This window comes from Ceraceosorus guamensis (genome assembly GCF_003144195.1).
Source record: "Ceraceosorus guamensis strain MCA 4658 unplaced genomic scaffold IE81scaffold_14, whole genome shotgun sequence".
In the NCBI taxonomy this organism is placed as follows: domain Eukaryota; kingdom Fungi; phylum Basidiomycota; class Exobasidiomycetes; order Ceraceosorales; family Ceraceosoraceae; genus Ceraceosorus; species Ceraceosorus guamensis.
The window spans coordinates 8,181-30,597 of record NW_020290009.1 but is presented as its reverse complement, the minus strand read 5'-3'; the positions used below and the strand labels follow the sequence as shown (position 1 = coordinate 30,597).

Genomic DNA, 22,417 nt, shown 5'->3' with positions numbered 1-22,417 from the left:
GTCGCAGGGGAGAGTCGAGTCCACGCAGGTTTCTGATGCTGCATGGACACGCGAAGGTTTGAGAGTGCGAGTGTATGCGCTGTCCGTGGCAATGACCACCATCACGACCACCATTACGTGATTCACGCTCGACGATTGGCGCAGAATACGCAACACGACGAGGCCAACAGTATAGCCGACAAAGATGCGAGCACCCTCGATGCTAGCGAGCTGCCTGGCAACCAGCATCCTTGCCGTTGCGTTGTTGCCGACTGCGCTAGGCAAAGCGGTAGACTTGACGTCGACGAAGGATTTCGACGCCTTTGTAGCGCTCAAGCAGCCGGCCTTGTTGGAATTCTTTGCTCCCTGGTGTGGGCACTGCAAGAAGCTAGCGCCTACCTACGACGAGCTAGCAGCCGCTTTCGGAAACGATGGCAAAGCGTCTGCTACGACCAAGGTGACGATTGCCAAGATTGATGCCGACAAGAATAGGGATTTGGGAAATAGGTTCGCAATCAAAGGTTTCCCTACGCTCAAATGGTTCGATGGACAGGACATCGACAAGCTGGAAGATTATGGAGGCGCAAGGGATCTCGATACGCTGGCCAAGTTCGTTGAGGAAAAGACGGGAAAGAAGAGCAACATCAAATTGCCACCCCCGCCCGTCGCTGTTCAACTCGGCAGGGACAATTTCGACAAGATCGTCCTCGATGACTCTAAGCACGTGCTCGTCGAGTTGTGAGTGTTGCAGTCTCACGATGAACTTGCACGTGTGTCTCACGCGCACGACCGTCTATGCGTCCCTACCCTCCCACACTCCAGCTACGCTCCCTGGTGCGGACACTGTCAAAAGCTGGCGCCCATCTACGAGCAGGTGGCAAAGGACTTTGAGAATGAAGAGGATGTCGTCGTAGCGCAGATGAACGCCAACGATCCTGCCAACAATGATATTGCGGTCAAGCATGGTGTGTCCAGCTATCCAACCATCGTCGTAAGTAGCAGTCTGATCCATCTCGCCGCCTCGCTTCGTTGTGCACTCACCAAATCTTCCTCACTCGCGCGACCGCCATCAGTTCTTCTCAAAGGACAACAAGGAAGGCGTGCTGTACCAAGGCGGTCGCGATGAAGACTCCTTTGTCAAATTCCTCAACGATAAGGCCTCCACCTTCCGTACCGCCGGTGGCAAGCTGTCCGAATTGGCAGGCAGACTGCCCATTCTGGACAGCATAGCTACCAGATTCTTCAACGCCCCACTGGGAGAAAAGAGGCGCGACATCGTCTTTGAAGCTTTGAACATGTTGGAAGATTTGAAAAAGAGACCCAACACGACCAAGGCCAAGGAAGCTGCTGCGGACTACTACATGAAGGTGAGTGCACATTGGCAAAAGTATGCAGCGCCGTCTCTCGGAGGGGCGCTGTGCGCGCGCGTTGTCGACCTTCCTGCTGATGCTCGGCACGCTCTCTGCAGGTGATGGACAAGGTGACGCTGAACCCGTCCTACGTGGAGAAAGAGACCAAACGACTCTCTACGCTACTCTCCAAGCACACGTCCGGTGCCGCAGCTCTGGCATCTAGCAAAGTAGACGAGATTACGCGCAAGGTCAATGTGCTAGGAGCTTTCAGAACCATTCCGGAAGAGAATCTAAAGAGGCTCGAAGAGGTTGCGAAGCAGGCCAAGGAGAAGATGCAGCAGGCTGCCAAGGAGGCTGGCATCAGAGAACCTAGCACGGCTGAAAAGGTCCAAAAGAGTGCAAAGGAGGCTGCGCAGCAGGTAAAGGAGAAGGTGGCAGGTCACGCTCACGAAGAGCTCTGAGCGATTGCTGCACTCTGAGCCGAACATCTGATTGCTGCGCAACGAGAACACTATGTATACCGTGCCAGCCGAAAAGTGGACGCATGATTGACCTAATCGCTCGAGTTGAGATGATCATCTCGTGATGAAGAGGTGTGATGAATTGGTGGAATGTGCCATCCGAGCTAGTGTTCCCTGAGCGTGTCGCCAGCATGGGAAGGCTGCAACGCGCGCGAAACTCCGGCGACTAGCAACAGCAGCAGCAGCAGCGCTCACCTGATGCAGATCACGCATCGAGTCCCGTCGTCGCTCACGCAACGCGCTTGCAGCTCCCTACCAAAATCTCAGATGCCGCGTTCGCTCTCTCTCATCACCTCCGTCCACACCTCCGTCAAAAAGACGTTGGACTCGCGCTCCATTGGCTGGCTGTACGGCTTGCTATCGGCAAGACAGTCGGTGAAGAAATCTTCCGGCACCTCTCCGTGCGACAAGTAGGCCTTTTTGAAATTTTCCGTGCAGATGGAGCGATCACGAGAACTGCGGCGGACGGGGGATGGAGCGATGGAGATGAGTATAGGGACCATGCTTCCCATACGCACGCTCTTCAACGATTGCCTCGAGTGTTGGAGAAAAGAAAAAGAGGGACAGAAAAACAACAACAACGACGACGACAATAATGAAGAGGAAAGGTCTCTTCCCAAAAGGAGGGGCATCCGCTTCCAGTGTCCCACTCCCCACTCACGAATGTCCATACCCGTGATGCCTGATCAGCCTCGCATTACCTCTTCCCAACGCTCTGGCTAGCCTCTCTCCGTTGCGCAGCGGCGTGGCCGGATCGTACGTCTCGCCGATCAGCAAGAGTGGATTCTGGAGCTGATGGTCGAAATCGCCTCGATAGACATCCGTAGGCTTGTATGGGTACGTCTTGCAAGGTAGAGAGCTGAAAAAGCGATCGTCGCCCGAGATGAAAGATCTGCGCGCGAAGAAGGGGTGGGGATTTGAGGGTGCGGGGTACGATTGCAGGCGAACAAAGAGGAAAAGGGGCGTGCGTGAAAGAGGAGCAGGGAGGATCAGATGCCAAGTCTTGCTGCGATGCTGCCTTCCGCACACTGCATGCGACATGGCACGCAAACGTGCTCGCCACCACGCCACTCACTTGGCAGTCATGTTCTTCCAGAGCGACACGTACCACGCATCATCCTGCGCGGGCGCATCGTACGCATCGCCACAGATGATGAAGTTCTCCAGCTCGGTGGATCCAGCTTCGGGCTCCAAGGGATGAGAGGACCACAGCGGGTCCAGCTTCGATTGGATGCCGCCACTTTTGCGCGTCGCGCTCTTGGGCTCCACCAAGCTCGCTAGGCGGTCGGACCAGTGTGAGTCTGACTCTGCAGCAGACCATTGATCGGAGATTGCAGGGTAGAAGCTGGTCTCATGCGCACGTCCATGCCCGCGCGCATGTCCGTGTCTGCGAATCCTGTGCCCGCGCGGAACGCTGCTCTTCCTCGGATCATAAGACCACGAGTCCCTGAGCGCATCGAGCGCCAATGTCGCATTTCCGTTTTCGAGCTGCAAGAGCAACTTGGCCGTATCGGGCCAAGTCTCGGCATTGTAAAGGGAAGCGTAGATGATGCCTATGAGATCATCGTAGCGCAGTACTTGAGGGTTGGCATAACTATCCAAGCCTCCGATCGGGTCGCGAAAGACGTGATCAAGCAGCGCCTCTAGACGGATTTCGAGCGATTTGCGCGTTTCGCGAGATTCGAGCGAGAGATGCTGTGCTCGAATTGCGGATGGCTTGACGGAGAGGGGGCAGTGCGCGCCTGGTCTGACACACTCGCCAATGAAACCATCTCGCCACGCATCCGTCACATTATCCAGCGACGTCCATCCGAATCCTACATGTGGAGAAAGAGGGGGGCCGGTTCATGCAGTCAGCATCAGCGTGCGCCTCGTGGCAGCGGGGGCGACCTTCCAAGCGCGCGCCCCCCCCCCAACGCACAGAGAGCTTCTTCACGCGCACGCACCTACGCGTTCTCGATGATCGATGACGAATTCCAGGCCATCCAGGATCATCCTACCCACCCTTTGAGGGAACAATTGCGAATACGTTTGTCCAAGCCCAGTGCCGTAGCTGACCATGTACGCGGTGAGCGCATCTTCGCCCAGCGCCTGCCTGATGAGATCCACATCGCGCGCTGTTGCTGCTGTGGTGAAGAATCGTGGCAGATCTTTTAATGTGTCCCTGCAAGCCGACCATTCGGCGCTGTCCGCTGCACTAGCCAGTCGAAGCGCTCTAGCAGCAGCTTCTTCAACAGCCACGCCGTCCTCCTCTCCATGCGTGGGTGGAGGTGCGAGGTGATGAGGAGGCAAAGGGTGCTGCTGCACATGCTCCGCGGCGTGTCTCCTGCCCACTGCGCTCTCGTAGAAGACGTTTTTGAGGTAAAAGGATCTGTCGCGGATCGCCGAATGGTTGTAGCACGAGGCGGCGGGTGTGGACAGGTTGACGCCGCGCGGATCGAAGCCCAGCACATCGTACGATGGCGTGTAGTTTGCAGAGATGGTGACGCCTGCTCTGAAAGCGTACGACGTGCCCGATCCACCTGGTCCGCCTTGGAAGAAGAAGAAGAAGCCAAGTCATGATGTCATGTGGACAGAGCGGTGCATCAGTCGCGAGTCAAAGGAGCAGGCCAGGCAGAAGAGATTCGCTGATAAGAAGTGCTGCGGCAGCATACCCACCTGGATTCACCACCACCGTCCTCTCGCTCTTGCGATTAGGATTGGGCGAGTACTTGACAGTGGCGAGGCGCACCACTCTGTCGTCTTGTTCGTCGAGATGATCCAAGGGCACATCGATGTGTCCACATTTCCAGCGCTCATCCTTCCCTCTGTCGCCTGGACAGCTAGCCCAATGCAGGGTAGGCGGCGCTGTCCTGTCGAATCTGCCTGCGTGTTGTGCGGATGCGGATGCGGATGCGGGTGCGGGTGCGGGTGCGGGTGCGGCTGTGGGGTCGCTGGTGAGACCCTTGAACAGCAGGAATAGGCTCAAAGCTACGACGAGGCTGAGCATCAGCATCGTGCACAGCGCGATCACGCGCCTGGCAAAGCTGAGCTGACTCCATGGTGCTTGAATGGTAGGAGCAGCAGCAGCAGCAGCTTCAGCTTGATGCCCCTCTCTCTCGCCCGATGCAAAGCCGAGCAAAGGTTCCCGTTCGGCCTCCTTCTCTCGTGTGCTCGTCTCTTTGCGCACAGACATCTTTCGAGCGGTCAAGACTGTGACTGCCAGCCAGGGTTGATGAAGGGAGTTGGGTGAGGTGAGGTGAGGTGAGGGGGTTAATGAGCAGACATGGCATTCTAGCTGGCCCGGCCCGGCCCATTGGCAGGAAGAAGGTCACAGCCACAGCCATCGCGGGTGGGGTTGCGAGCGCCTTGATCGGAGCTAAGGAAGAGCGCGCATGCAGCATGCTCACCTCGCATGCGCCGGCGGACGCGCCCCAATGCACACGCATCGCCTTCTGTGCGGGAAGATCTGCGAGTCCGAGTCACGTGAGTCCGTGCGCCGCTTGATGGGGGTCCAGCTATTCAAGATTGTGTATATACAGGAGATGCGTGCGTGATGGATGGATGATATATGTCGAACGACTCGATCGTCACGTCACACTCACGACTCAACTGTCACACTCTACAGACGCTCACCACTCGCCATTCGCCACTCACCACTCACGATTGCGAGTTGCGCTCGGTCTGTCATACTCGCCACCGATCAATCGACCGACCAAAGATCAGATCGCTCGCTGTCTTCGCGGCTGCTCCGCTCCCTCTTCTACCGAACAGCACTCAAGTTGAACTTGTGCTGCTTTTGGACCGGCAGCTCCTCAACAAACGGCCCAGACACAAACGCAAGATTGGTAGTCGTCATGGCGGACCGAGAGACTCGTGAGTATTGTTCTTCTTCAAGCATGCGATTCAGACGACGTGTGTCGCGCCCCTTCGATCGAAGCGCAGTGTAGCCGAATCTTTCAAGTTCCAATGAGCCGGATCAAGCCGCATTCATCCCCTCGACACGCTGGCGCGACGCGATCAGGCTCTCAATACATACACACACACACACACACACACACACACACACACACACACACACACACACACACACACACGCACACGCTCACACGCTCACACTGACCGACGTGCTTCTACCTTGCCCTCCCGCACCCCGCGCAGTCTTGGGCATGGGCTTCACAGCCGATCGAGTGGACTGGGCACTGCACGCCACGCGCTCAAGCGGTCTACAGCCCGCCATGGATCATCTTCTTGCTCATTCCGAAGAGCCAGTGCCCGACTACAAGAGCGCGCCTGCTCCAGCCACCACGGCGGGCGCGGCGGACTATGATGATGAGGATCAGGCGGCTCTGATGGACATGCTGGGCAAACAGGGTCAGAGCGCTCAAGATGAGATGATCGAGGGTGCTCAAGAGGCAAAGGTGCGCATACACGCAGCGTGCAATGCCATGTATGCGCGCGCATTGCAACAGCTCGAGCAACTTGGCTAACGCTTTGCCAGTCTGCTCCATCTTTCCATTCCTTTCGAGCAGAGCATCAAATGCGTGGAATGCGGCAAGATCCTCAAGTCGCCCGCCTTTGCCTCCTTTCACGCTGAGAAGAGCGGTCACACCAACTTTGAGGAGAGCACAGAAGAGGTGCGCATTGTCGAACTTGGCCCCTTTGGCTTCGCCCGGAATCTCACGCACTCATTCTCGCTCTCACTTTCTGCCCCGCACACGCCACAGGTCAAGCCTCTGACAGAAGAAGAGAAAAAGGCAAAGCTTGCTGAGCGTGAGTCGATCATTCCGCAGTATTCGCTATGGTGTGCCCCTCTCACTGTTGTACGCTCAACGACATGTGATTCCCCATTCCGGCGCTTCACAGTTCGGGACAAGCTGGCAGCCAAAAGAGCAGCGCAGAGCAAGGATGACGCCAAGGAGGCCAAGGCGAACGAGCAGATCAGACGAAAAGCTGGAAGAGATATGGGAGAGGCTAGAGAGGAGATGAAGAAGAAAGGTGAGCATGCTGAGAACTGCAGTGCGTTGCGGATCTCACGAACCTGCCCGCTTCTGATCCCCCCACAAACACTGCCTATCATCTGCACAGAGGCTGTGAGAGAAGCTGAGAAGCGCAAAGCCGAAGCGCGAGCCGATGTGAGTGGCACGTCCAAGCGCACGAATGACCAGCCAACTCAATGGAGTCTTGCTGTGGTGTGCAGGTCGAGGCGAAGCGGCGAGTGCGAGAGCAGATCGAGCAAGATAAGCGCGAGAGGGCGGACAAGGCTGCTCGTGAAAAGGCTTTGCGCGAAGGAGGTCCAGTGCCCGTCTCTGCGCCAGCTGCATCTAGCAAGCCTGGAGGATTAGCAGCTGCACTTGCAGGTGGCGCAGGGGCAAACGGCGCGAATAACAGCGAGGCACGATTGCGGGTCAGAGCTCCGAAAGGAACCTGGACTGGAACTCTGCCGGCCGACAAGACGCTTGGCGATGTCGCAAAGCAAATTCAGGAGGCTGGAATGGCTGACGGAGGACTGAATGTGAGTTTGCCTTGCCGCAATATTCGTCCTTCGTTCTCTCGAATGCGATTTGAACTGTGGACAGCTTACATGGTCACATCCTTGCACCACACCTACACGCCCCTCTCTCATCGTGCTTGCGCGCCAACAAACAGTTCAGCACCACTTTTCCGCGCAAACAATTCGGATCAGCCGAGCTTGGCAAGAGCTTGAAGGAGCTGGGACTGGTGCCCAATGCCGCGCTCGAGGCGAGCGCCGCTCCCTGAACGACGCGCGCTTCATCGGACTAGAGTCAAGAGGTGCAGTGCGGAGGTCAACCACGACGTCTGGACTGCCTTGGCGTCCTTTTTTCTTTCTTTCCGCGCGCCGCGAGAAGCAGTTTCATCCACAAGATGTTGTCAGATCAGCTCGACCTGTAATAGATTGATCGTGAGGAAGCATTCTTAGATGGCATGTGGACGATCGCACACAAAAGGGTAAACGAGGCGCAGCGGTACCAACGTGACTGGGGGATGCGTACCGTAGGACACTGAAAGCAGATGCGACACCAAATTTGACGCGCCCCACTGCTCTTGAAGGCGGAACGCGCAGGCAAAGAGTCCCAGCAAGCCCAGCAGAGAGAAAAAAAAAGACAGGGCAGGGCAAAGGGCCCCATCCATCTATCTATCTGCATCGTGTACTCAGAGCTTGCTCTCGCGTGCCGAGCTTTGCGCAATACTACTCCATCCATCCTTCAGAGCCTGCTCCACGCCCGTCTTTGTCACTTGCTTTCTGATGACTTTGCCGTTGGGATTGCGTGGAAGAGGAGTGGTGGTCAAGTGGACGTACTGTATAATGTTGAGAGGGGCCGGGGGGGGCAAACAAAAAGTTGAGCAGAAGCAATGGAAGAAGGCAGTGGTAGGATGCCAGTCACGAGTTATTGAGCTAGACTTTTTTGTTTGCAATCTCCGACTCACTTCTGGTCTAGCAAACTTGGGAAGCGTTTGACTTGCATGATGAATGATGTCTTTGGCCTTGATGGTGCGCAAAGCCTCCTTCTTGTGCAGCACCACCACCAGACCTACGCGCTCGCCGTAGATCTTGCAAGGCAGCGGGAAAGCCGAGCAATCCTTCACCTCTGGATGACTAAAGGCTGCATTCTCCACGTGCACTGTGCTGATATTCTCGCCTCCCCGAATGATCATCTCCTTTGCTCTTCCCGTAATGTAGTAGAAGCCAGCTTGGTCTTGCTTTGCCAGATCGCCAGTTCTGAACCAACCGTCGGGCATGAAGGACTCGGCGTTGGCTTCCGGTCTGTTGAAGTAGCTAGCTACTCCTGGAGACTTTATCCACAGTTCGCCCTCCTCCTCGGGCTTTGTGAGGCGGACGAGGGATGTAGGATCGACGATGCACAGCTCAACGGTGGGCGGCGGTAGACCGATGCTGTCTGGTCGATGAACGTAATCGTCGGCATAGATGCCGCAAGCTACACCATTCACCTCTGTCAAGCCGTATCCCTGCCCGACGAGCAAAGATTTCAGCTTGCCAGACACTTCCGTCACCGTCTCTCTTGGCGTCGATGCGCCTCCGTGTCCCATCACTTCCAAACTCGGCAGCGGTGCGCCGCTAGAGACGATTTCTCGAAGCATGAACCCCACTCCCGTCACGCTGTGGCACTTTTCCCGTTGGATCGTAGTGATGGCGTCTTTGAGATCCCACTTGTGAAGCATGCAAAGCTGCCGTGCGGGCGGGGGAATCAAAAATTTGGCTGCATAAGCCCCTCTGAGACTTGAAGGCTGGCTGCACGAGGCCAAAGTTGTCACTCACTCGACTGCCAGAAGCAGTGGTTAGGGAAATGCCAGAGTGTAGTCCCGTGGTGTGGAAGAAGGGAACACAAAGGAGTCTATGGGGGAGTAGTAGAATGTAGCTCTGCCGCGCGTCAGAGTCCATCAGACACAAGATCGGGGGGGCGGAGGCAGGCGCACCACTCACACGCATCGCTGTTGAGCATCAGGAGCAGGCAAAGGCAATGCGCGATGTCTTCTCAAGAATGCTCGCGCAGTGCCATACGAGCTGAGTGGCATGGACGACAAGTTCTGGAAAGAGCGGGGGCGGCAGCGTTGCTCACCTACTCGTCAGCTTGCACATGGCGCCAGGCTAGCTTGTGATCCTCGACATCAGACTCACTTGCCGCTGGGTTGAAATGACGCCTTTGGGTCTGCTAGTGGTGCCGCTGGTGAACAAGATTGTCGATGGATCTTCCGGTTGCACGACGACAGGTGGAGGTCTGCTGAGCTGCAGCGTAGGGCTCCAGCGGTGCTGCAACTCTTGCCAATCAAAGACGAGCGGGCCCAACTTGCCATCCATCCACGGCCGCTTCTCCTTGGGCAACACCATCCTGCCATCTCTGGGGCATACCGCGATGCCTTCCACGCTTCCAGCATGTCCTAGACCCTCCGATAGCCTGGGGAATATCGTTTGTATCCTGTGCAGCCTCTCTGGGTCCAGCAACAAGACCCTGCACTGCACATCCTTGACGCAAAAGTCCAAAGTGTCCGAGTCGCTAAAGGCGTTCAGAACGACGGCTACCCCGCCCAGCAGCTGGATAGCAAAGTACGCAATCACGAATTCGGGAATGTTTCGCATAAGCAATCCCACTTGCGTGCGCCCAATCAAAGCCATGCAGTAAAAGAGGGGGCTCTATGGTAAGCTCTCGCCAAGCAATTAAAGCGGTTACGTGCTGCCATCCATGCAGCAATCAATCAAAGTCAGAGTGAGTGCTGCGGGCGTGCAGCATGGCGGCGGGGCGATATAGGAATTGATAAGGAGACTGAGACCCATGACGACTCTCGTCGCTTAATTGCTACCGCCCACCCGGCCACGCAGCCGCATATGCATATATACGCCCATCAAGATCGAATGTCGGCGGCGCTCAGACTCACCCTTGTCGCCCTTTCGAACAGCGAACTGAGACCTGAGCCAATGAGCAATGATCAAGCTTTGTTCCCACGCCTCCTTGTAGGTCACTCGCACGTCTTCGTACACCAGGTACTCTCTCCTTCTATAAAGCTGCGCAGATATAAAGATGCGAAGGGAGGAGAAGTGTAAAGCCATGCAGGTAGCTCGATCAGCATGCAGCATGCAGCATGCAGCAGGCCACCATGCCCATGCCAGACTCGCCACTCTGCCGCTTTGCTTGGATCGCAAGCATCAGGGAGAGCAGAGCAGAGCAGAGCAGAGCAGAGCAGAGCAGCCATGCATGCAGCCGTTCGAAGCAGACTTCCTTCTTCTTCTCTCACCTGAGCGCATCCAGTCCAAAATTGTGCCACGCTAGCAGGCAAGTTCTTCCACGTCTTGGTGAGCACGCCCTTGATGACCTTTTCCTCGATCTCAAAGGGGCTACCCGGCAGCTTTGTCAAAATGTCGTCAATCTCCTTGACCGGTCGCAAGCTCGCAAATGGCAGGGCTTCTGCTGAGCCGAAAGCCTGTCGAGCGGATTGCCATTCTGCTTCCGGTGATGCAGGAGATCCCTGCTGCTCGCTTGCCCCTACGACGTTCCTCTTGGGATCGCTTGATGACATTGTTGCAGCGATGCTCGACAGAGTGGGAGATGGATCAGTGCGCGGAGCTGAGCTGAGCTGCGTCTATTTGATGCTCTGTTGCAATTCTGCAACCGTAAGGGTCGAGCAGATGGATGCTTGTAGGGGCAACAGTCAAGGGGAGTAGGTGGTGGATGATCGGAGGGAAATTGCCCACGCGCAGCGTTGTCCTCTCAATGTGCGCGATCATGCAAAGCCCATAGGAAGGAGCTCAAGCGAGGGCGGGCCGGTTCTTTATGCCCAACACGTACCGGTACTTTCGTGCCCACTTTCCCGAACAAGGCCCTCCCTCCCTCGGCTACTTCGCTCTACACGTCAGCGTCGCACGCACGCACGCACGCACGCACGCACGCACGCACACAACGCGACCGGCAATCCATCATATCCGCACTCGGATCAATCAAATCTAGACTTTGGACTCCTCCGGCCAGTATAGCCAGCATGTCGAGCGTATGCGTGCTCCAAGCACTACTACGTACTACTACAAGCTGTAGTCGGGACGCTTATTGGCGCGCCAAAACCCCTCCGGCGGGCGCCCTTGCCGAGCTTTCTCATCGGCACGTACCCCGCAAAGCGACGCGGGCGCATGCGTCCTGCTCCTGCTTCGCCGGTTCTGCCGTGCGCCGAGCAACCGGCTTGCCGGGCGACAAAAGTACCGGGCGCAGCAGCAGCCACAGCAGCGGGCATAGTATATTAGCGCACGCGTCTGCGGCTTATACAGCTGCGGTGCGGTGCGGGTACCGGTCGAATGCAAACGGCACGCACGGTCCTTACCCGTGCTTCGTGATTGTACAGCACGGGCAAAGAGGAGGGGCGCACGATTGACGACGACCCTTCGTGATAGCTACGGTACACATCCACACTCGTGACTTGTATATAGGCGGACAGAAGAGAAGAGCCGAGCCCAGCGGTGCGATCGAGATTGCTGAAGCAAGTGCGCGCGACGTGCATGCCAGCAGGATGATCGCGCAGCGGACGCACAAGCCACGCACGCCCTTGCCCCTCCTCACACGGTACGTCGGACCGCGCGCTAGGGCAAAAATCTCGGACCGGAGCTGCTTAATAATCAAGAATGACCCGACACTTGCATACTCAATCACGTGTCCAGCAGTATAATAGCTACGGTCGCATCATGCAGAGATCCATTCACACGTCTCGCGAATCGCAGTCACTGAGTGTGAGTCCAGAGGCAAGACATGATGATTATTCCAAACAACAGATAAAGCAAAGAGTCACAAATTCGTGCGAGATGCACATTGTCCATATCGAGAGCAAAGGCACGCAGGTCGCCAAATGCCTCTCTACTGCTCCCACATGCTCCTGAGATCGTTCATGCGAGCTTTCCCGATCGGTCTGGTCGTTCCCCTTCCTTCCAGCGACGTGGAGACTTTTGGCAGCTTCTTGTCCGATACTTGGTCGTCGTTGGCACGTGCCACAGCCATCGCCTCCTCCTGCGTCTTTCTAGCCCCTACCTTGGCTTCGAAGGCGACGCGGTCCGAAATGTCTTGCCGGGAAGCTCGCAGCTGACCGGATTTATCTTCAGCTCCAGTGACGTGACCAGGCAACACTTTGCGCGTCGATTTGTCTAAAGCAGCTATTGGCGCGCTGCTGCTAGGTGCGCCATGGGACGCAGCACCCGCGCTCGCTTGTGAAAAGACGGGTCGAGGCATCGTCGTGTTGATGAAACCAGCAGCTCGCGTCGCTTTGAGAGGAGGGCTCTTTGGCTGTCGAGAGCCGTTCGATGCCAGGTCAGATTCGATGGCGATCGGCGCGGCGGCGTTCGTCTTGTTTGTACTGAAATCGAGCGCAGGCGCTCCGGCAGTCGACGTTCTCGCCTTTGGCCGCGCGTTCAAAGTCGACGTCGACGCCACGGAGCTGATGCTGCTGCCATCTTTGCCTTCGGCGATAGAAGCCCACATGCTAGCAACGCTCATCACTCTGCCTCCTCTTTCGCGATCAGCAGCTCCCGAAGTGGGCAGGGCTGCTGAGCCCTGAGCAGCAGACTTGGAGCCAGCGGCGTCTGACTGGTAATTCTTCTCCAGCATCGACTTGCGCGCTGCTAGGCCGGTGGCTCCAGACACATTAGTCGAATTTGCTGGCGGAGCAATCACAGATGCTACGATCTTGTCATTCTGTGCCGCCAGCTTGGTGTAAGACGTCACGCTGGCCGTTTCGATGTTGCGAGAGGATGCTGATGATGTGGAGGCGGTTCGGGTAGCTTGTGCAGCTGCCAAGACAGCTGGCATCGAGGTGCGTCGACTCCTAGCAGAGATCGAAGAGGGCTTGGCCGTCAATGCCGAAGCCGACGTGCCTTCTGCGGCTTTCTCGTTCGAGTCTGCCTTTTGGGTCGCCAATCCGCCCGAGAAGCGTCTTGAGGCGGATTGAGTCAAAATCGCGGTGCCGGGCTTCGGCGCGCTTCTCTGGGGCGCGTTGTCGATGAGGGCGCGCAGCGCCGGAGAGATGGTCGTCGACGAGGCTGCATTTTCATGATCGGCGTCGCGCAGATAAGACTGTGGCGGGGTCTTGGGTCCAGGATCGGGTTCACAAGCGCCTAGAGGCGCCGAGGCAGCAGTCGCAGCGATGTTTGCGGAAGATCCGGCGTTGGAAGCGGGCGTTTCGGTGAGCCAGCCACCGACGCGGTTGACCGCCATCTTGTTCAGCTGCCTGACCTCATCCAGATCGACCTCCTTTCGGACATTGCCCGGCACACCTTTACTGCTCGAGGCGCTCCTGTCCAGACTGAGGTTCGATCCTACACGATCGCGCTCGCTTAGCGCGTTGCTGCTCTTGCTCGCAATGTCGGCAGCTCGCGATTCCGACAGCTTTCGCTCCCGTTCCAAATGAGCTGCTCTCTCGCGCTCCTCCCTCTGCCTTGTTCTCTCGCGCACCTCGGCCTCCCTCAGCGCGGCATCTTTCTCGCGTCGCCGGCGCTCAGCGTCAGCGGTATTGGTGGTTGAAGCGCTGGCGACACCGTCTGCCGCGGCACTCTTCTTTTGAGTCGATTGGGCGGAAGAGTTTGCGCTCTGCTCTCGAGCAGCCCTCTCGCGCTCCATGGCAGCAGCCGCCGCTGCCCGGAGTGCTCCGCTTTCTCTCCGCTCGCTAGTGACCTTGCTGTCAGAAGAGCGCGGTACGTTGGCGAGCGTGGTGCTCTGAGGGACGGTGGGGCTAGTGGGGGCTGGCGATTTGAGCCTCTCTTCCAATGCGTTGAGCGCGATGCCCTGAGACGACCTCCTACCGCTCGTTGCTGGCTCAAGCTTCGAGCTCTTTGCTGCGATAGCCTCAGGCGAGGCGCCCCGTTTAGGGCTTTGAGACGGGGCGCTAAACAAATCGCTCGCGCGGGGCCTTGGCGCTGCCTTGGCAGTGTCTTTACCCGAAGGAACCGGCGGCTTTGGCAAGCTCTTGTCGTCCTCTACCACTTGAGAGAGTGTGCGTGCGTCGCTTGTGGGGTGCACATCGGGTGCGGTCTTGAGAGCGATAGCAGCGTCCTCTGGGACCATTCCCATGCTCTTCATCATGGCCTTTTCTCGCTCCGAAGCAGGCGCGACGTCGCCGTCTCCATTCACCATCCTTTCGAACGCGTCCACGTCCCTTCTGGTGACGCTCCCGCTCCCGGTCAGGTTAGCAAAGCCAGCCAAAGCTTTGACACTTCGCACCGTGCCAGCCATCGATTCGTTATCCTCTTCGATCGTCGCCAGACCCGCCAATGGCGCATCTTGAGGCAGACCTTCCACATTGTGGCCATCGCTGGCAGGAGCGGGCACGCCGTGCAAGATCTGAGAAGAGACCAGAGGAGACGGCGAGGAGGCCTGAGGGGTGTGCAGGATGTTAGGGGAAGGGGACGCAAAAATGTTCCTCGGTACTTGTTGCTGATGGTGCTGAGGAGGAGGAATGTCCCGAGCTTCGGGTCCAGGGGCCAGATAGCTACCGCCAGCGGCAGGTGCGCTCACCCTTCGGCCTGCATGTCGACTCATTTGGGCTTCAGGACCCGGAGAGGCGGAGACGCTACGGTGCGGCGGGGCCTGTTGCAACTGCTGACTGGCCTGCAAATGTGCTGGTGGGAAATTGTTCCAAGCGCTCATTTGAGCGCCGACATTTGGTGCAGCGCTGGCCGAACGAGGAATTGCCGCAGCAGCGAATGACTGATCCGGCGCGGGCGGCGTGGATCCTGGAAGCAAGCCATTGATGCCGTGCAGGAACGTGCTGGCAGTCCAACCCTGGGCGTTGGGATCCCATGCATATTGCTGTTGCGCGTGCGGTAGATGGGGCGACGCCGCGACGAGCTGACCAGCGTATCCAGAGACGGGTGGAGCGGGCGCAGCGGAAGCCGGCCTGCTGGGAGGTCCCGCGCTCATGACTCCAGGCGCAGGAGACCAGCCTCGCTGAGCTCCGTACTCTGCAAGGGCGTTCATGTCCGGCGAGCCATAAGCACTAGGCTGACCAAACGTGTGTGGCGAAGGAGGAGGCAGGGGCCCGCGGGAAGGTGCTCGCTGGGGGAGCGCTTGGTGAGAGCCGTGCTGACCCATGGACGAGTGAGGTCTTTGCGCCGTTGAATGGCCCCGGTGATGGGCGTGCTGCTGTTGCCAATGGGCGTGCGTAGGCCGTTGATGCAGATCATCCAGATTGTTCGAGGCAGGTCTCTGGAGACTCGCAGCATGAGCACAGTAGAATGGCACCTCTACAGATAAATCCTTTGCGAAATTGCCCATCTGAGCGCTGACCACCAAGAAGAGCTGAATCTCGAACAGGCGCGTCTTTCGAATGGTTCGCGCGTCACGCGGAAGATCGACTGCCAGATTGACCACCACCTCTTCGCCTGCGGGAAATTCGTAAGCAGGCCCTTTGAAGGATTGAGTGTCAATGACCTCGGTGATTTGAGGTTCCAGAGACGGTCGCTTGGCCGGTTGGCCGGGTGGACCAGATACGGGAAAGCTCAGTCTGCGAGCTACAGCGACTTTCAAGCCAGAGAGGTGTCGCTTGGTGTTGTTCTTGACACCGCAGCGTAGCAGCACGGATGATCCGGCAGTGTGGAGCTGTTCGGTGATGCCAGCCTCGAGCCAGACGGCACCGTTGCCTCCCATGAACAATCGCGTGTCTGCGACGGCCTCGATGGGCTCGGAGTACGCTTCAGAAAATTCATCTTCCCATCGCTCCACCACGGGTGCGTCCATCTTTGCGGTGACCAGCGTCTTTTGATCATTCCACCAGGTCTGTGATGTCGCCTTGATGACGTACCGCAGCGAGGCGTTGGCAGCGAACGCTACCGATGATGGGGCAGACGTGGGAAGTTTAAAGGAGAAAGGAAAGGTGGTGCGGCCTTTCCTCGCCGCCCAATACCCCGAGACCGGTGCGGCGGGCAGGACTGCATTGGAGGGCGGTAGGTGCTCGCCTTGGAAAAGCGTGCGATTGTACAAGAAGATTTGAGTGGCAGCATGATCTCGCGATGACAATTCTGCCGCGGAGATGGGGGAGGGTAGGGGGGAGGGCAGGAGGGCAGGAGGGCGTGTCAATTGCTGCGGCATGCGCGTGAAGGGGAGGGAAACATTGTGTGCAGCGATTGTGCGCTCGCGACTGAGACATGTGCTGGCTACCGACGTGCACTCACCCTCGAAAGCTTCCAGCTCGACTGCTAATTCGCCCAACCTCAACCTCTGACCTGTGGAGCAGGTGAGCTCAAGATGACCGCTGATCGCGCCACCAGCTTCAAAGACGTTGCTAGCGAGAACCAGCTTGAGCTGCAATTTGGGATGCTTCGATACGGCATTCATAGGCGCGGCATCGTGCCACTTCGTCTCTGCCTGTCCACTCCCATTCGCCCGAGCATACGCCTCTTGCTCCCTCTCCACATCCGCGTACGTCTTTTGCGCAGAACGGGAAAGGGGTCGTCGACCTTCAGGCGGAGGAGCGTTGGGAGAATACATGGCTCGAGAAATGTCGACATAGTTGTCAATCTCTGAGGGAGGTGGTGGCAGACCGGCTTCTGCTCTCCAACTCAACGAGCGACGTCGCACAATGCCCGACTCGGAGGGTGGCGCCGGTGCTGGAGAAGCGGGCGTGGGCTGTGGGAAAGAGACACCTGCTTGAGGATATTGCGGAGCAAACATCGTGGCGTGGCGTGGCGTGGCGTGGCGTGGGTGGTCTGCAGTGCGTTACACGAACGGTGCTCTGGGGGTGGGATAGGGGAAGCTGCAAATGCACCGTACGAATCAGGTGGGTGTATGCGATTTGGCTCGTGTTCGAGCGGCCGACTCGGTCGATCGATCGATCGATCGATCAAGCACTGCGCTCGTAAATCGTGATGGTATGAGTGTCGTGAAATCGAAAGTCGTTGGCGGGAAAGCGCAGTCGTGAAAAGGTGATTCGTGATTCGTGATTGTGATGGTGGTGCTTGAGCTGCGAGGACCGCAATGACAGCCTGTCTTGCACATGTCGACGTCGCAAGCATCGATCCAATCAAAGCTGCAAAGCAAATGAACCCATCAGCAAATGAATGAAACGCAGCTTCCGTCACCCGCGCGCACCGCCGCTGTCACACTGACTGCAGGCAGGCAGGCTGCACCCACAACTCAGACTCACGACTGATCGAAAGCGTGCGCTCAGGGGCAACAGCATCCGCACGCGCAGCAACAGCTTCACAAAGCACGCGCATCAGCACAGCATGTGCGCGGAAGCGGGCAAACCAGCAGCAATTTGAATCAAAGCAGCCATCCGCGGAATCGCGTGGCGCGCGCGTATGATGATGATGATGTCTCTCCGCCGCGAGACGGAGGGGCTAAAGGAGAGGCACACGTGACAGAATGAAAAAAGGGCAGACCGCGCGCGGCTATAGCTGCTGCGTGCCAAACGGCGTTCATCGCGCTGTGTGTGTGTCTGCGCGCCCATGGCGATGCACGCGATTCACGGATTCAAGCAGGATTGCAGCACCCTCGCGCACGACCCCATCACGATCACGATCACGTCTTGTCCCAAACATCATCCGTATACTGGGCTGCAACACAGGTACATCGATATCACATCCACCCAAACATACACACGGCTCAGCGCGCATCAAGAAGCATCGATCGCTGATCATCCAAGATGAGTGGTCGTCAAGGAGGAAAGCGTGAGTAGCCAGCCGGGCTGACATGTTGGTGGGGGGCCAGCTAGACGGAGCTCAGCCTCAGCCAAGCCTCTTGCTCGGAGCTGCTTTGCCATCCGCTCTCGAAGTTGACGCTCGCAATGCCTCTCTTCTGCAGTCAAGCCCCTCAAGCAGGGTAAGAAGCAGGTCAAGGAGCTGGACGAGGACGTGAGTAGGCAAAAAAAAAAGGTGGACCAAACAGCAGCCATCGTCTGTCTTCTCAGGTCTGGCGGGATGTCACACAGTCAGGCGGCCAGACACGCAAAACGATTTCCAAGCGCAAACCTTCGCCCACGTCTCTTTGCACCCTGACGCGTTCCGCCATCCTCTTTTGCGCTCTCACAGGATTTGGCATTCCAAAAGAAGCAAAAGGAGGAAGCAGCAGCTCGCAAAGCGGCCGCAGATGCTCTCAAGAAGAAAAAGTAGAGTTGTTGAGTGGGAATGTAGGGGAGGGGGATGAAGACGTCGGTCTGATCTGCAAAGATCGCCAACCGTTGTGAGCTGGAATGGGAACAGCATTGCTCAACAAGCCCACTCTGTCCGCCGCTTCTGCGGCGGCAAAGAGGCAGGTCGTGGGGGGCGCGCATGTATGCGCACGTCGTTGCATTCTTGGAAGCAGCGCAAGGGGGACCAACGATGGAGCAAATCGTGGAAGCGTGTCCGCACACGACTCAGACTGCGCAATACAATGCAAAGCACATGTCAAGCAGCCGCAATCAATGACGAATGGTCTCGGAAGGCGACTTGATCAGATGACGTTTCTTCTCGCTTCTAAGCCTAACATCACATTCTCGAGAAAATGGAAACGGGCTGAAAGAGAGCACGGCAAGCCAGAGCGCTTACAGCAAGAAAGGCCAGAGAGCTTTGCGCTTGCGAGGATAGTCTTTGAACTCTTTGCGATAGTTCTGTGCAGTTTGAGGCAGGGTGGATCTCAGCCAGAGGTCGAAAATAGCCACAGTCTCGCCGCGCACCAGAACTCACACGATGTTTGCCCAGGGCCCAATTGGTCATGATGAAGACGCCCGCGACCGAGAAGAGCGCCGCAGCTGGGCTCAACGTCAGGGCGCTGATGGCGACCCAGCCTAAAATCTGCGTAGAAATGGCCGCAAAAGATGTGTATTCAGCGTAGCGCTTTTCAAATCGGCCTTGGATCACATGCGAGCGCGAGTAAGAGCGCATACACGGGTACTCTCTGCGCCGCAACGTTTAGCTGCCAGCCGATCATGCAGCAGCCGCAAGCATGCACGACGTACCTCGTAAAAGTAGTTGGGGCAGCTGACGTACTCGAACAAGCCCCCACGAGGAATCTTGCGCTCTCTCGTTCCTGCCGGTCGCAAATTGCGCAAGGCAATGTGCGTAGAGTAATTGAGGGTCTCAAAGGCGAGCCAAGCGACTGTGCACCCGATCAACCAAGCGTTCGAATCGCGCAAAGTTCCCTTGAGCTTTGCAGCAGAATTTGCTGGAATGTTGATGCTGCCGCTAAGAAAGATTCCGGAAAGAAAAGAGTAGTAGGCAGTGTTCATGAACAGGTTCAGGATCGGCATTGTGGCGTTTGAGAACCTGTGGACGAAGATTGTCTCGTACTCTCGCTTGAGGTAGTGCAAGGTGACGAGGGTCGTGGACAAGCTGTAGAGAGATGGCCCCCACAAAGTCAACGCAGCGCATACATACGAGCCACGAGAGGCCCCCCCCCCCGCTCCTCCTTACGCCCCGCCATGTATGCTCACGCTTGCATCCGGGATGGCTCGTAATTTCCCCAAATGTGAGGCGCCGCAAAGTAGAGAAGAGGATTGATGATCAGCGGACCACCATACTGCGAGGAAATGGGGGGAGAGGAAGCATGAGCGAGTGCGGGTGAGCAGGTGATTGCGGGTGTTGCCTCTCACAGGCGCAGGAAGGCCCCTCTGGAACTCACCTCTGCCAAGAATACTGTTCGCCAGGCCACTTGTGGACCAATGTCCTGGCAACCAGAGCGATAGGGAGGGAGAGAGAGGAGGATGAGCAAGCAACACCTCGTTCAACAGAGGGATCTGTGCAGGCGCCGACACACCTTGACGTAGAGCGTATCGCCGTTGCGGACACCCGCTTCCGTCAAGCGTTTGTCCTCATCCAGCAAGGCCTTCTTCTCCTCTGTGGTGATGCGCTGCCTCTCTGCAGTCAAGCCGGCATGCTTTTGATGAATGGCCGATTTGAGCTGCTTAAGCGTCGGTTCGTCATTGTTGAGCTGAATGATGAGGGGAAAAGCTGAAGAGGTGGCCTTGTTCTTGCGCGTCTGACGGGACGCTACCGTCAGAGTGAAGGGCGCTGCTGAGTTTTGGGATCGCGTGACTGAAGACATGTTTGGCGCGGAGAGGGGGGCGGACCGAGCGATTGAGAGCATTCATGAGTTTGAGTGGGCTTCGCGGTGTTTGTGGAGCAGAAACGAGGTTTACGCTCTCGCGCATCCTACCCTCGCTGCTCAAGACTTGCTTGATTCTTCTGCCTGCAACGCACGCACCTATGCGCGCCGCACTCGTGACCGTGACGTGACGACTCTCAAGACTCGATCATGACTCAAGACTTTCCTTTCCCTCGGCTCGGGAACTTGACGCGCCTGCATGCATGCAGCATGGGCCTCAAATCAAGGGTCCCGCGGGAGTGGCTGCATGGACGCGTCTCGTGCGAGATGGGATACCATCAGAGCAGCACCAAGCAGCACCCGCATGCGTGCACCAATCAAGCCAATCATGATCGTATTGGAGTGTGGGTGGAGCTTTCAAGCATCTACCTGCACACCATTCATCACCGATTGTCGCGCTCGAGGTTCAAGCCGTGAAGCAGGCACAGCCATCCATCGATGACTTGACGCTCAAGGCGGCTTACAGCTGCTGCTGCTCGAGCTGCAGTCGAATCAGTAGGAGCGCGAGACGAGCCGGTAAGAGAGCGAGAGCCATGCGAGTTACCATTCGCAACTACCAGCCCGTGGGTTACTGGGGTAAGTGCCGATCTCATCTTTCAAGAAAGGCGCAGCGATGCTGACGTGCGCAGTTACTCCTCACTCGGCCCCCTGCGCATACAGTCTGGGACGTCAAGGATCCAGACGACGTGTGCGGCATTTGCCAAAACGCCTTTGACGGAGTGTGCGGCGGGAGCTGCAAAGAGCCGGGAGATGCTTGTCCGCTGCGTGAGCTGCCGTTCGCTTCCTCTCACTTTTTTCGCAATGCCTGAGCGCTGAAGCAGAGTCTCGATCTCCCTGCCTTTCACAGTATTTGGAACGTGCACGCACGTATTTCACATGCATTGCATTCTCAAGTGGCTCGAGCCGATGAGGGAGAGGGGCGAGGAAGGTGCATGTCCGATGTGCAAGAGGCCTTGGGGTGAGTGCTGGGGTTACAAAGAGCATGCAGTGCAGGACTGCACGAGGATGGAAGAGGTGGACCATTTCGCATACCATTTCTTCGCATACAATCGCAAAGACTTTGCTGCTCTCGGACGCTGAAAAGCCTCTTCTCTCCGCAGTCGAGCAAGTTCAAGAAGGAGCAATAAACAAGGCTGCCGATGGTTCCGATGTGGCAGCCTAGCATCTTCACCTCGTCTATGCGCTGCCGGAGCTGAGTCCTCTTCACACGGCCACGCTTGTACGCTATCGCATGATTTGCAAAGATTGAGCAGCCGGCGTACCGCTGCGACCTAGTTCGGAGTTTTGCGGCATTTCAGAAAGCAGGGGAATTACCTTTTTCATCCCGCCGCAGAGCCTGAATTTCAAGCCTTTGTGAAGATGCCTACGGCGTGAGGGACGAGGGCGGCGCTGTTCTCGTCCTTGGGTCTCATGAGCTGCACATCCCTCCAACCTCCAATGTCCCTAACCCACTCTCCCGATGCTCGATCCAAGCAGCACCCATTGGCTACGAATCTCCACATGGTGTATGTCCAAGCGTACTGCTCCAGTCGCGTGAGCGTCGAGCCGCTCAAGACGTGCTCGAACAGCAACAATTTGCCTCCGGGGGCCAGGAGCGACTGCAGGTATTCGAGGTGCGACTTTGGCTCTGGGATGGAGCACAGCACTTGAACTAGCGGGCGCACGCGCGTGCGGTGCAGATGAAAAAGGACGATAACGTGAGCTCAGCAGAGCAGTCGCGAGTCGCGAGTCGCGAGTCGCGAATCACGAATCTTTCATATCGGGGATGCGCGCGCGTTGCTGCTGCATGCATATATGCTCACCCAAAACGATGGTATCGTAGCCGCGCTGCTTGACACCTTGCTTGCGCAGCTCCTCGCGCTCTTGAATGCCAAAGGGTAAAATGTGCACGCGGTCCTTGCGCAGTGCGAGCTCCGAGGCTGCTTTGCGCAGAGGAGCATGCAGCGAAGCGAATGGCTCTAGCAGTGTCAGGGAGGTCACCTACGGAATGCCCCGGGGGGAG

The 22,417-nt window shown here is 57.4% G+C and overlaps 8 protein-coding genes across 8 annotated transcripts in view; 3 read left to right on the top strand and 5 right to left on the bottom strand.

The window, feature by feature from the left end:
- The first annotated feature begins 67 nt into the window (after window positions 1-67).
- Window positions 68-2,124, top strand: IE81DRAFT_321667 (disulfide isomerase). Its single transcript, XM_025513418.1, has 4 exons — window positions 68-717; window positions 802-970; window positions 1,053-1,346; window positions 1,448-2,124. The coding sequence occupies exons 1-4, from the start codon at window positions 185-187 to the stop codon at window positions 1,790-1,792; spliced, it is 1,341 nt and encodes a 446-aa protein (XP_025371174.1). The 5' UTR covers window positions 68-184; the 3' UTR covers window positions 1,793-2,124.
- Window positions 1,803-5,147, bottom strand: IE81DRAFT_321666 (hypothetical protein). Its single transcript, XM_025513417.1, has 5 exons — window positions 4,511-5,147; window positions 3,799-4,383; window positions 2,928-3,669; window positions 2,514-2,744; window positions 1,803-2,308 (listed from the first exon to the last, which is right to left on the bottom strand). Exons 1-5 carry the CDS (start codon window positions 5,025-5,027, stop codon window positions 2,116-2,118), a joined length of 2,268 nt encoding a protein of 755 aa, XP_025371173.1. The 5' UTR covers window positions 5,028-5,147; the 3' UTR covers window positions 1,803-2,115.
- Window positions 5,148-5,952: 805 nt separating this feature from the next.
- On the top strand, window positions 5,953-7,798 carry IE81DRAFT_43640 (hypothetical protein). Its single transcript, XM_025517345.1, has 5 exons — window positions 5,953-6,252; window positions 6,364-6,468; window positions 6,559-6,966; window positions 7,032-7,346; window positions 7,481-7,798. The coding sequence occupies exons 1-5, from the start codon at window positions 6,001-6,003 to the stop codon at window positions 7,589-7,591; spliced, it is 1,191 nt and encodes a 396-aa protein (XP_025371172.1). The 5' UTR covers window positions 5,953-6,000; the 3' UTR covers window positions 7,592-7,798.
- On the bottom strand, window positions 7,717-11,110 carry IE81DRAFT_321664 (acetyl-CoA synthetase-like protein). The gene is made up of 7 exons (XM_025513416.1): window positions 10,604-11,110; window positions 10,247-10,373; window positions 9,492-9,961; window positions 9,297-9,400; window positions 9,132-9,207; window positions 8,282-9,040; window positions 7,717-8,152 (listed from the first exon to the last, which is right to left on the bottom strand). The coding sequence occupies exons 1-7, from the start codon at window positions 10,883-10,885 to the stop codon at window positions 8,006-8,008; spliced, it is 1,965 nt and encodes a 654-aa protein (XP_025371171.1). The 5' UTR covers window positions 10,886-11,110; the 3' UTR covers window positions 7,717-8,005.
- Window positions 11,111-12,085: 975 nt separating this feature from the next.
- On the bottom strand, window positions 12,086-17,335 carry IE81DRAFT_321662 (hypothetical protein). Its single transcript, XM_025513415.1, has 2 exons — window positions 16,506-17,335; window positions 12,086-16,352 (listed from the first exon to the last, which is right to left on the bottom strand). The coding sequence occupies exons 1-2, from the start codon at window positions 17,002-17,004 to the stop codon at window positions 12,205-12,207; spliced, it is 4,647 nt and encodes a 1,548-aa protein (XP_025371170.1). The 5' UTR covers window positions 17,005-17,335; the 3' UTR covers window positions 12,086-12,204.
- Window positions 17,336-18,741: 1,406 nt separating this feature from the next.
- Window positions 18,742-20,512, bottom strand: IE81DRAFT_321658 (hypothetical protein). Its single transcript, XM_025513414.1, has 6 exons — window positions 20,068-20,512; window positions 19,933-19,977; window positions 19,745-19,830; window positions 19,271-19,643; window positions 18,999-19,106; window positions 18,742-18,922 (listed from the first exon to the last, which is right to left on the bottom strand). The coding sequence occupies exons 1-6, from the start codon at window positions 20,353-20,355 to the stop codon at window positions 18,857-18,859; spliced, it is 966 nt and encodes a 321-aa protein (XP_025371169.1). The 5' UTR covers window positions 20,356-20,512; the 3' UTR covers window positions 18,742-18,856.
- Window positions 20,513-20,948: 436 nt separating this feature from the next.
- IE81DRAFT_287687 (hypothetical protein) lies at window positions 20,949-21,495 on the top strand (the record flags this gene model as incomplete). Its single annotated transcript, XM_025511723.1, has 3 exons — window positions 20,949-20,991; window positions 21,076-21,180; window positions 21,263-21,495. 3 exons carry the CDS (start codon window positions 20,949-20,951, stop codon window positions 21,493-21,495), a joined length of 381 nt encoding a protein of 126 aa, XP_025371168.1.
- The window catches only part of IE81DRAFT_321657 (hypothetical protein), a 2,037-nt gene continuing 890 nt past the window's right edge, over window positions 21,271-22,417 (bottom strand). Inside the window, exons 2-3 of the mRNA XM_025513413.1 lie at window positions 22,218-22,395; window positions 21,271-22,066 (exon numbers count right to left, since the gene is read on the bottom strand). Of these exons, the coding sequence (XP_025371167.1) occupies window positions 21,759-22,066; window positions 22,218-22,395 (486 nt within the window). The 3' untranslated portion in view covers window positions 21,271-21,758. The remainder of the gene's footprint in view (window positions 22,067-22,217; window positions 22,396-22,417) is intronic.